At 36.0% G+C, this 13,704-nt stretch overlaps 1 protein-coding gene across 1 annotated transcript in view; it reads right to left on the reverse strand.

Annotated features, from left to right (window-relative positions):
• Positions 1-13,704, reverse strand: part of LOC149554881 (putative phosphoribosylformylglycinamidine synthase, chloroplastic/mitochondrial) — a 308,229-nt gene that overhangs the window by 245,133 nt on the left and 49,392 nt on the right. The window contains exon 7 of the mRNA XM_089828894.1: positions 72-170. Coding sequence (XP_089685020.1) covers positions 72-170 — 99 coding nt within the window. The remainder of the gene's footprint in view (positions 1-71; positions 171-13,704) is intronic.

Here is a 13,704-nt window from a genome sequence, read left to right on the forward strand (position 1 = left end):
GCACTTCATCTTTTTCTACACATTCTTCTATGCATGCTATTTCAGTTGGATCAGAAAAGAATTATATATACCTCAAGTACTGGCACCTGCACTACAGGCTCAGGGACCGCATTTGCCTGAAAAGTGGTCAACTTTGATGTGTAAATGCACTCTGTCATCCGGTCATGAACCTGTAACATCAAACATAAGACTAATATTTTAAGTTAAAAAGATGCACGTTTTCAAGCCAAAAATTGTAGTCCAAGGCTAGGAATCAGGTCTAGGAAATTTTTTATGGACGCAAAGGTATAGTCACATGACAGAAAACAATCCAAAATCACAGGGAAAATGAAAACAAAATATCTAAACATATCATACAACATTATAAATAACCAAAAATCATATCATTTTTTGTTGAAAATCTAGAGTTTTTTTGCAGTTTGTTTTTTATATTAAAAACAGCAAAAGGAGGGTGCTTTTGCAGTTTGCTACAGTCATGCAGCTTTTTTGCAGTTTGTTACAAAAGAGGCATTTTAAAAAAATTCGTGGAAGAATTTTAAGTAATGTAAACTTTTAAAGTGATTTTTAAAAAGATTAAAAGAAAACTGCTCCTACTAGGGCATGGCATAGATCGTACAATTATTTTAACTACTGTAAAATTTCTAAGTGATTTTTACGAAGATCTAAAGCAAAATGCTCCTACTAGGACATGGCACAACAGACTTTCATACCATAAAAATACAAGACACAAAATTATTACCAAGATATTCAATATTTTACAAAGGAGCAAAATTCTCCTTAAATAAGAAATACAAAAGATCCATCTTACCTACCTAAAATGGTAAAAGGATAACAGAATATTCATTAAGTCTATCCTAACTGAAATGATTGAGATAATCAATTGTTTTATTAATCAAAGGAGAGGAATACTCCTTACATAGAAGATTATAAAAGATCTTTCCAAAACAAAATCAATAGATCTTTCCAATCCCCCAGTGTTGGCTTGTGCCAGCATGGGGCCAATGGTATAATTTGAGGCATCCACATTTACATGGAATTCCTTGTCCCAGTCTGGATAAGCAAGATTAGGAGCACTTACCATTCTGGATTTGATTTCTTTGAATAGCTCCTCTAGTTTTGTTCCCCAAACAAATGGCCACCCTTCCTAGTCAGTTTCTCGAGTGGAAATAAATCCTTTCATGAGTCGTCAGTAGTACCCGACATGGCCTAAGAAATATTTCACTCCAATCACATCCTCTAGGCTTTCAATCTGAATAATAACACAAATCTTGTTGGGGTCCGTCTTCAACCCTTCCTTGCAGACTATATGGCTATGTAGCTTACCTTGTGGTGCCATGAATCAATCCTTCTTTGGGTTAAGTGCTAGTCGTGCCTGCATACATCATTCCATGCACTCCCTCAACATTGTGAGGTGGGTTTCCTTCCCACTATATATGAATCAAACATCAAAAAAGGCCTTTAAATTGTTGATTGCCATTTTATCAAATTTCTAGAGTATTATTCTTTGGAAGGTAGAGGGGGTATTGCAAAGCCCAAAGGGCATCCTATTGTATGCAAACACCTTGTCCTCAAAAACAAACGTGGTCTTCAATTTATCTTCTTTCACAATCCTAATGTGGTTGTAGCCTGAGAACCCATCCACAAAAGAGTACATCTCATCTCCTGCCACTTCCTCCAACATATTATTAATGAACGGGTTGGGGAAGGGGTCTATAATCGTAATGACCTTGAGACATTTGAATTCCACACAAATTTGAATCCGGTTCACTTTTTCCTTTCAAGAATTGACTATGGGTAGCACCCATTCATTCATGTAGTTTTGTAGCATAGTTTTTGTTCACGTGGTACAAACTCTTCCATACAGGGTGTGCACCCGAATACGAGAGGGATTCGATAGAAGCACAACATAGGCGGTACACCCCTCAGGTCTTTGTATGTCCAAGAAAATAAGTTCTTGTATTCTAGGAATATCTTGAATATTTTTTTCGTACGAGTCCCAATCATCGTTGACGAGAATTATCTTTGGGTCATCTTCCTTCCCAGGGTTCATTTTCTCTATGCTCAATTCCTCATATTTTACTGCTTTGTCCCTTTTAAATCGATGGGTCAGTGTATCATCCACCCTCACCATGCCTTCCTTGTGTTCACCATACTCTGAAGGGTAGGAAGTTTTCTCCTCTAGTTCAACCTTGTGCATGTTACAATTTGGGTGGAAAACTTTATAGTCCTCGATTTTCCAATGGAACAATCTATTAGGGGAATTGGATTTGTCCTCCGAATAGTTCCCCACTCTTAGTATCCCTTCCTCGTCAAGTTCCATCCCTCCTTCCATGTCATATTTGTTATGGTAAATTGACGTTGTAATTGTATTAAACAAAGTTGATGGAAGCTACTTATATAGATTTACAAAAACGATGTTTCTAAAAGAAACAATCATGAGCTAAAAAAGGAAATAGCAACTACCTAATAAACTATAGACTAACTAAGATGACCATTAAAGAAACATTATAATATTCTAATACCCTCCCTTAATGGTCATTGTCTAACGCTTGTCTTTTGCTCAAAATCTTCAAAACATTTTGTTGTTGCTGAGACCCTCCTTGGATCTACAAAATGTAAATGACCAAGAAGCCAAAATTTGTCTGTAAAAGAACATAAAAGGGTACCCCCTTCTTCAGAATGCTCTGCAAAAAGAGAAAAGAGTCTATCATTGACTTTGCCACTGAGATGTGTCTACCAATAACACTCCCAGAATTAGCAAAATATCTAGCCAAAAATCATCAAAAAATCATCCAACCTAATGTTGGATAACGAAACTACTCTTCCCTAGAGATAGAGACAAACATAGAACTACTAGCACGATTTTGAGGAAAAACCGACAAACCCTCCAAGCTTTGTAGATAAGCATGATGCCCAAAAACAAACTGCAAAAAGCCACAATTTTTAAAGGAGAAAATTTGGAAAAATAGACATAATTTTTTAGGTTGAGTCAGCCAATAACCCTCCTAGAATCAGCAAAATATCTGGCCAAAAATCATCAGAAAAACATCCAACCCGATGTTGCATAACAAAACTGCTCTTCCCTAGAGATGGAGACAAACACCGAAAACAACTAGCACGATTTTGAGGAAAGACCAGCAAACCCTCCAAGCTTTGCAAATGAGCATGATGTCCCAAAACAAACTACAAAAAGCCACGATTTTTTTGGGAGAAAATTTGAAAAAATCGAACACAATTTTTGAGGATTCAACACAATCTCAGACAAGGATTAGAGAATACAACACTTCGTTTTTGAGGAAAAATAGTAAAACCTAGGATATAATTTTTAAGAAAAAATTTATAAACCTACTAGTTATTTAGAGGAAAAAAAATATAAAACCACAAATGAATCCCACACAACTTCGAGAATTAAAAAATCAGAAATTTTTAAGGCAAAAAAAATGAAAACCCATCATAATTTTTTTAAGGAAAAATTAATTAAAATCCATCAAAGAAACCTTCACGCGGCAAAACACAAGACTTCGTCTCGTAAAACATCACATGCAAGCATGTCCAACAAACATGCAAGTATATGCAACCCTCGAAAATCAGAGACTTTTGCTAAAACCAAGAAATTGTGCAATCAAAGCCCTCAAACAAACTCACGATTTTCAACGAAAATGTTTAAAGACGAACCACAGATTTTATAAAATACCTCTAACAAAAAAAAATTCAAAAACTTAAAACAAATTTCTGCAACAATTAACCAGATTTTATGAAATCCCATCGACCTACTCTGCTACCATGTTATGGTAAATCAATGTTGTTGTAGTTGTATTAAACAAAGGAGATAAAAGCTCCTTATATAGATTTACAAAGACTATGTTTCTGAAAGAAACAATCGTGAACTAAAGACGAAAACATAAAATACATAATAAACTAAAAACTAAGATGACCATAAAAGGAACATTATAATATTTTAATAAGATTCTCCTCCTTCGGACTCGAAGTCTGATGCCAAATCCTAATTTATTGCCTAATTCTGCAAGTAAATGACATACATTCTATTGTCGTTGTCAATAGAGAGCGTGTTTTGCTTCCAATTGTGCTTGGCCTTTGCTACAATCAACCACTCCCTTCCAAGGACGGCATCGTACCACTTCTTTTCCGATGGGATGACTACAAAGCCCAAAAAGAATTGTTCAGTCCCAATGACTACCTTCTAGGCCATAAGTGTTGCAATTAGTTTAATGTCGTGATGGTCAACACCCACCAGATGGAAGATTGGCAACTAAAGTTTTGGCTTACCAAGAGCTTTTCATGTTTTCTCAAGTACTTCGTTTATTCCAAATCCACCGTCCATAATGGTGTTTGTCAATATATGTCCCATGATTTCCATTTTGACCACTACTAGAGTCCTTGATTCGCCAACCGACAATAACATTAGATCGGTAATAGAGTTAGCGAAATTATTTTTTTTGCCTCCGTCATCCTGGGATCACCCATCGCATGCCATTTGTTTGGTCAGCATTGTTGTTACCACCCATGTTGGTCAATGCCATTTTTTATTGTGGCAAAGTCTATGGAAGGTGTGCCCGCATACTAGTGCGATAGCTTACAACATCTATCATATAAGGTTTGTTTTGAACATTGATTGTACACGGTGTTGGCAATAGTGTGACTTTTTCCGTTCCACCTCCATTGCCCATTCAATGTCGGTTTTGGCTTCCTTCAACCTTTCTTTCTCTATATGCGGATCAACATACATTGATTTTTTCGCTTGCATCCTTGTAATTGCAAGCATTTCCTCCTTTGAACTTATGATATCTAGCATTTTTACTCCCATTTGTTTGGGAAAATTAGTGTCCTCATGATTGTCTAGACCACACCACTTGTACAATATACTCCCACCTAACTACCCACTTTGGCAATCATGCATGAGGTGGTCCCACTCATTGCATTGACAAAATTGTTCATAGGCCACCCCTTCGCATCATACTAGATGCAGTTTCTTTGTAATAACCCCAACTGGTTATCACTTCATCAAACACCAAATTCTTTAATAATTTGGTTGTTTGACATTTCATCAAACACTTTGCAAGCATCTAATACCACTATAATAGACCTGTCTGGTTATAGCTAAATCAAGCGTCAATTTCTTTCAGATTTTGATGGTTTGACATTTTGTCAAACACTTGGCAAGTAGCCCAATTACCACTAAATCTATGACATCTTAAATTTTCAAACACAATATCAGGATGTAGAGCAAACTGATCACAAACTTACTTAATTTTGGCCTTACAAGTTTTGCATAAATAAATATCAAACGCCAATAAACAATTCTGAAATGATTCACACCAACCTCTGAATTCATTGATCAACAAACCATATAGCAATATAATGAAAAGGGAATTTAATTGTTGGCTGATTATAAATCAGAATTTGAAGCCAGCTTGTTTACTTTCAAACTACGTAATATAAACTAAATTTTACAAATTAAGAACCTAGTCTTTGCCGTAGAATGTAATTGCAAAGTCAAACTGAAAGCTGCCTAGTCCAATTTCAATCTAGCGTTCACAGTCTACCCTTACAAATGCTACCCAAAACAAACTCCAATCTGTAGACTAAAACCTCGTCCAGCAACAAAGAAATTATAATATTCAATTGTATAAATGCTCCTCAGCCACAGTTAATACAAAAAGAGGAGACGATAATAAAACTCAAAAGTTCACAATACCTCAGATGTGGATTCTCAAAATTAAATCTACAATACTTCAACTGTATATCCCAAACCCTTTAGCAAGGACACAGAAAAATCAGAACTTTAGAAACGCCACAAAGACGACAAAGCAAAATAAGATTATCAAATAATTGGACACTTTACTCATTAAACGGGCTCATATTTATAATCTCCAAATGGCACAAAGTTTCCCAAATGAACTTCACTTAAGAAGCTTCCCACACACAATGGTAAAATATAATACAGTGTCATTGTAATCTGATTTATTAATTGCTTTTGGCTCCGAAAATGACCTTTTCCACAAAAACTTTAAATTCTAACACGTAAGGCCACTGTTTCTTGTTCCCATGATTTAAAACTTTTCGTCCCAGTTCCACCAAGCTATGATACTAAGATGACCAACCAACAACACTATCAAAAATAGCAACCTCAATGTATTTATATGAATAATAATAATTCACCCGTCTTGCGAAAACAACTGAAGAGGCATCAGAATCAAAATCTGACAACACCAAAGTGATCCTGATGATAAAAGATGATGAACCTGACAGGGTGACTTATTATAAATAGATGCTCCCTCCAAGATTCTTGGAGCTCAAATCGGAAGCAAAAAATAAAAACTGAGAGCATCCTCCAACTCCTCTAACTCAACTGAGCTCATCGAAACCAACAAATTGACTTACTATAAATAGTAAGTCCCTCAAACAGAGCCAAAACACACCATAGGCTGCTGGAAAGCCTATAACCACACAACTGAGAGCCTTAAATCCTACTGTCAGCTCACACGGGTCACGATGGTGAACTGACCTGGCCAACTACAGGAACCTACTAAAAATGGGGACATTACATTCTTCATGTATTGTTATCCTCCCTTGCTAGTAGTTGCAGTACGCACCTGGTGAGGAATTAGAGTTTGTAGATCTAGGTGGTGTGGTGGGTGGAGTTGCTTGTTCCCGTTGAGCGAAGAGCACTTGATTCTCCTAGCCTTCAGGTTGTATAGGCACTCCTTAATAAAGTGTCCAAGTACTAGGCAGATGTCTCAAAATGACTTCTTTGAGTAGTTGGCCTTAGTATGCCCTTCAACTTTACCGTCCATATACCAAACTTCTTTTCCATCCCTCGAAGCCTCCTCCGCTCTAATTTCTTCATCATTTGCATCATATCCTTCTAGAGAGCCTAAACAATCCTGGATCCACCATCACTATCGTTGTTTGTACTATCATCATCATTTTATTTTTCTCCCTCAGGATATCTTATTTTTGCTCTCAATGTTAATTGCACGTTGTAGGCAACCATGTAGGAAGGTAGGGCGGCCACTTTCATTTTCTTTCATAGGGATTGAGTCATCCCTTGAATGAGCCACCTTCTTCAAGTTGTTTGCAAATTGGTTTCCCAAATTACCAATGAGTTTTTTCAGCCTATGATGGTACACCCACACTGTTTAATTTCTTCCTTGTATTGTAAAACTCCACTACTACATCATTGTCACAAAGCAACCTAAACTCTTCCTAAAATGCCTTTTTCAAGTCATCCCAAGTTGTCCTAAATAACTTTGACAAGTTTTTGTACAAGTTGTACCAGTCAATTGCAAGATGGCAAGGAAAGCCTTCAACTAGTAGTCATTGTCATCTTGGCCATTAGCCTCACATATAGTTACACATGTTTTACAATGGTGGGCAAGTTCATCTAATCCATCCCCAAAAATTTAGGGAGTTTTTACTTCTTCCAGGTGTTTAATACTTTTCTTGAACAAGGTCACCATGTGCATTATTGGACTCAAGTGGTCACTATGCTTCACTTACAACTTCGACCACGAAAAAATCATCTACCCCTCCACCTATGTTGTTGACACCTTGGTTACCTCCCTTATAGTACCAATACTCTCTTCTCCTTGGAACTTCTAGTTATAGGCACCCTATTCAGGCCTCCTCTAATACAAATAGATTTTCAATGTCCCACAAGGCATTTTCAAATAATTATGCTACCTCCCCTTTAAGGTTTCTTTCTTCATTATCATCGTGCTCAAAGTGCATCGGTTGATTGGTAGGTAAAGAGGCACCCTCCAAATTGTCCTCGTCATTCACCTCCCATAGTAAACGAATGGTTGTCTAGTCGACGAGGTCCTCCTCTGCTTCATCTAGAGTGGCAGTTTCCTTGCAATCTCTTCCCACTCTTTCTTGCGGGTCGTGTTATGTCTTCAATTTGAATGCGCTTTCGCCCATCATTGTATCTTTAGCGTGCACTCGGACTCTTGCTTTGTGGAGAACTTGGAGATTCTTCAACGATTCTCTGCAACCATTGTCGGCTCTCACTTTGCTCTTGGATACATAGTGATCTCCATGTTCTTCCCTCTCTGCTTGTCTCTCCCTCCTAGTACATCACCTTATGTCCTTGTTTTGCAAAAGGGGCATCAATTATTTAAATTGTTTGAGATACGACATCGGCTTGTGTTGTGCTCTTATCCCCACCAATTCCAGTCCTTGTATTGTTGTTGTATATGTTGCCAACCAGATTCCTACTACTTTTATATACATCTTTCTTCTATTTCCACCAAGTTTTGTGTTAGCAGCCTTGAATGTTTCCAAGAAGATTATACGTAGTCGAGCGCACTACGAGTTCATTGCATGTTGTGTCCTCAAGGACCGCCCTCTTGCAAGCTTTTCTCTGCATGTACTAATAAACGAAACTTCCCATATATGTACCAAGTCTTGCATCAATTGGTCTTGTTGTGTTACTTCCTCCTCTTCTATAGTATTGTCAATTATGAGCACTTGTTTGAATGGTCAACCCATCACTATGCCATCACACCTTTAATTTCTCGGATCTCCAGGTTCGAATAGGCAACAACACCAAAATGTGCACTCCCTATGGGATGTGTTTTTTAACTTGCACAGAGTAAGCAGAAGTAGTTGCAAGATAGTGTAAAGAACATAATGATTAAAATAGAACTCATACATACAATACTAGCATAATGATAAACATTTTTCTCCATGTAATGTCATCACAACAGTAATCAACTCTCGATGTCATCCAGATATATATAAAGTGTTTGACATGGGTTGAGTATACCAATTGTTGTCAACCTCCTACGAGTACTGCTGAGAACCAGCTAACAATATATTGTTATTCTTAATAAAAACATAAACCATAAGTAACTTACAAATTAGAAATCAACTAAAAATGGTTGAATGATCATTATAAGCCAAGAATTACAATATTACTTTAATATCCTTCCTTATTGAGCATTCTACTAATCGCCACGCAAAAGATTGGACAAGATTTGCTATTCTTTTGGTCATGAATGCATAGAAAGCTGGCTCCATTGACTACTTTATGACTTGAGCCTGGTTGGATCTTCAATCTGACAACTACTTTCTACAAATCTTTTGGACATAACATGTTTTCCACAATAATTACATCTAATAAATTTCAGATTCTTTGAAGAATCATCATGCTCACTTTGTCCTTTCTGCTAAGTGGGCATACCTTCGCCTATGTCCTTGGTTGTTCCACAAAGGTTGTATCATTGTTGCTACCAAACAATTATTTTCACCTAGCTAGTTGTGGCTATTTGTTCAAACATCATCAAACTTCAAATCAATATTGGTAGAGGTGATGTTGAGAGTTTCAATGAAGTGCTCATAGGACTGCGGTAAGCTTTTCGACCTAATATCCTTTTCTTCCACCTTGTGGCTAATGGCCTTTAATTGATAGCAAATATCTTTGACTTCCATTAGATGATCCTATAAAGACATATGTCATTCATCATAATCAAGAACAACATATTTTTAAGTAAAAAGATTTGCCTTTATCTATTGTCTTGTACAAATCCTTCAGAGGACTCCAGATCTCTATAATATGATGATATCTTCTACATAAATGACTCAGAGAATGATCTCATAGCCTATACCTTTGACATAAAAATTTGGATCTAAAAGACTAGCAAGGTATTTAATGTTATATTAATGATCATTTAGGTGCATTTATTTTATTAGGTAATTTCTAGATAACAGAAAAACTTTACTGTTAGCCTTCTAAGAAGTTCATGTTTTGTTTTTACTTGTCCTCTATATAAGGAGATTGTGTCCCCATTTCTACTCACTCGTCTATAAATAATGAAATATTATAGCATATTATCAATGTGGGTCAATGGGCTTCTTTAAGATTTGGCAGATTTTTTAAAAGAACTGGAATTTTTTCCACAAATGTTTTAAGGATATCTTATGAATAAATGACTTCACAAATTCAATGGCAGATTCAAAGAGACTTTGCTGAAAATTATGGGCCTGGCCAAGGGTTTTGGTCACACAATTTCTTAGTTTGAGCAAAAGTCCGCAAATTTTGTGGGTTGCATGTGCATGTGCTTTTTGTGAGTTGCGTTTTGCTTGCATGTGCGTTTTGCGAGTTGTGTTGTTTGCATGTGCTTTTTGCGAGTTGCATGTTGTTTGCATGTGTTTTTTTCGAGCTGCATGTTGCTTGCATAATTTGTTTTCCACGCAAAGTGTTTTTCTTGTTTTACCCGATGATGAAATTTGGCCATTTTCTAGGGTAATTTACCAAGTGAAGTCTAGTGTTTTTGCCACCCAAAATGGTTTTTGTGATAGTTTTCTAATTTGTCCTAAAAAATTAGTGCTCAGGTTTTACTAATTATTTTTACTTAAAAACAAATTGGGTGGGGTTTTCATTCATTTTCCCTCAAAGAATTTTGGGTTTGTTTTATAAAAAATTTTCATATAAAGTTATTTTGGGATTCATGCCATTTTTTTCCCTCTAAAATTGTGTTGTAAAAGGGTTTTGCCATTTTCCCTCAAAAACGAAGTTTGTTATTCTGATCCATGTCCTGGATCTTGTATTGTTTTTTGATCACTTTAATCGTCGAAAATTGTGTCTTGTTTTGATTGTTTTTTCTCCTCAAAAATTGTCTTTCCTCAAAAATCATTTCTAAAGGACTTTTATTATTTTTTCCAAACAAAGATGCTTTCTAAATTTCAATTTCAGAGTTTTGTCCATGCTTCCTACTTTAAAATCTATGCCTTATGTCTTAAATAGAAATTTATACTTCGTGTGAATTCATGTGAATAATTCTCAACTTAGGTATATTTACGTGTATACTCTATGTTTTATGAGCACGAAATCTATGCCTTATGTCTTACATAGAAATTTATACTTCGTGTGAATTCATGTGAATGATTCTCAACTTATGTATATTTACGTGTATACTCTATGTTTTATGAGCACGCTTCTGACCTTAAAAGTATACTTCATGTGTATCCTTCATATGCCACAAGTATGGTTAATGTGAATATATATGTATTTATGTCTATACTACTTGACTTCAAGAAATTCATGTGTATACTCCATGCTTTATGTGAAATGTGTATTCACATGTGCTTCATGTCTTTAGTGTATATAGGTGTATCCTTCATACATCTTGATTTGAGTAAATCCATGTGTATGCACTTCATGTATTTGTACTCCCTAACTTCAATAAATTCATGTGAATGATTCATTTTTTATATGCTATGTATATTTACATGTAAGCCTCATGACTTGAGTGAATTTGTGCCTTATGTACTAAATGTATCCACATATATGCTCAGGACTTGAGTGAATTTATGTGTATGCTCTTCTTAAGAGAAATTATCCTCTATGTGCTATGTTTATTCACATGTAAGCCTCATGAGTTGAACGATCTTTATGTGTTGTATGTATTTACGTGCATGTTCATGCCTCAAGAGTTTTTATGTGTACATCATATGCATTATCTTGTCTGAGTTTCATATGTATTATAAGATGATTCATGCCTTATGTGCATCTAGAGGTGCAATTCATGCCTTGCGTACATTTGTGTGTATGATTGACGCCTTAGGTGTCTTCGTATGCTTCTCACCTTAAGCATATTCAGGTGCATAGTTCAAGCTCCAAGTGTATTAGTGTCTCTGATTCATGCCTAACGTGCATTCGGGTAAATATATCAAGCTTTATGTATTTGGTTCATGACTAATGTGTTTTCAACATGGCTACTTCAAAAGTATATGTGTTGTCTTAATGTATACATTTCATGTTTGATATGTCTCAAAACAAACTTATTCCATGAGTGTTTTATGAGTACTTATAAGTGTTTCAAGAGCTATATTCTTGCATTCCTGTAACAGGTAAGAACTCAATGAGTATATACATTTTCCTATAGAAAGTGAAAGGAAATTTGTCTTGAAAATTACAAACCTAGCAAATTTTTGCTGCATTGCCTAATAATAGTTACACAATAGAAATGGCCTACATTAAAAGACTAGTGTTTAAAATTTGGCATTGCTCAAGGACAAGCCATTTTGGGAAGGGAGGATTTTGTCATCCCCTTTCTGAAATAGGATTTAATTATAAATAATAAAATATATATTTATTAAAATATAAATAAACAAATACATTATAATAAATTATAATGACGAGACAATTAAATATAAATGATCCCTCATTTATCAATCTTATGTAGAGAAGACATAATTATAAGCCATCAAATATATGATTACAAAGCATATCATATGAGAGGTACCATGGGATGCAAAAATAAATCTAAAAAAGCATCAATTAATGCTAGTCAATTATGGTGGAAGGAGATAAATCATAAACTAATACTGATATAGAGTATTGATTATGATCACAAGGGTCGAATCAACATAGATGGAGACAACGATAACAATTAGTTTAGATCAGTGTTCCAGAACTCTGTGAGTCTGAGCAGGACTCTACGAGTCCGAGCAGGACTCTACGAGTCTGAGGCAGAGGTAGCCTTTCTGAGGCAAATGGCCTCTGGACTCGGACTTGTCCGAGTTCGAGCATAGTCCACGTGGACTCATCGAGTCCCTAGCCCAGGACTCTCGCCAACGGCTAAGGTCATAAAATGCAAAAACAAAAATAAAAATAAAGACTTAAGTTGCAATTTTTCGATTTTTATAACATCTATTTGACCTAAAAAGGTCATTCCACTATTTGTTTATGCTTGTGGTAAGGAGGAAAGAGTTAAAGAAGAGTATTGGGGTTTTGAGAGAGAAATTAGCAAACCGGTTGGCTCTCCCATATTGATTTTTGATGGTTTGTGCAACTTTGTAGCTTGCACTTGAGCATTGAGAAGAGTTTCAGGAAGCATTTGGAGGACACTTCTACAAACTTACTTGCATTTCTATTGTTTGTGCAAATTTGAAGAGGTAAGCAACAAGTTGCATTTCTTTGTGTTGGTTTGTAATATGTTTTACATTCATATTTTTTACTTTCCATTTTGTTTATATTTGTTTTAGTCTCCACTTCTAGTATCTACTATTTAGATTTAGTCTAATTTATCTTGATGACAAACTTGATAAATAAGAAGGCCCTAAAGTTTAAAAATCTGATTTTTGATGCTCACTTTTTTCTATTTATAATATATTCATATTGCAGCAGCAAACACATTGACATCATGCCTCGGGGTGAGCCTTCTGGAATTGGAACTAAGGCTGCATTTAACCCTGATGCAGACCCAATTGCAATTGCAAGGGATAGGACTTGGAAACATCTCATTCCAGGCCTAAAAAAGGGAGTTGTTACATGTTGGCATTGCAGTGTAATATATAATGGGGGAGGCATAAATAAATTGAAGTATCACCTAGCACATATACCTAGGCGTGATGCTAAAAAATGCAAAAAAGTTCCCTAGGATGTTATGCGAGACGTGCAAGCTCTTCTAGAGGAAAAAATGGAGAAAAAGGAACTGAAAAAAAAGCAACAAGAAGAAATGGTACAACTAGCCCAACAAGGATCTTCTAGTTTTTGCTCTCCATTATCCCCTACTCCACCTGCTGCCACTACTGCTTCTACAAGTGCGACCATTGGGCCTCGCATTCATAAGCAAAGATCTACACTTGATTCCATCTTTGTTCGATGCACAGCTCCAGGTGCACAACTATCACTTGAGAGCATGGGTTGGAACAAGGAGAAGCATGAATATGCAAAAT

This window comes from Cupressus sempervirens, chromosome 5 (genome assembly GCF_028749045.1).
Source record: "Cupressus sempervirens isolate cs-2001-9-10 chromosome 5, ASM2874904v1, whole genome shotgun sequence".
NCBI classification, from domain to species: Eukaryota; Viridiplantae; Streptophyta; class Pinopsida; order Cupressales; family Cupressaceae; genus Cupressus; species Cupressus sempervirens.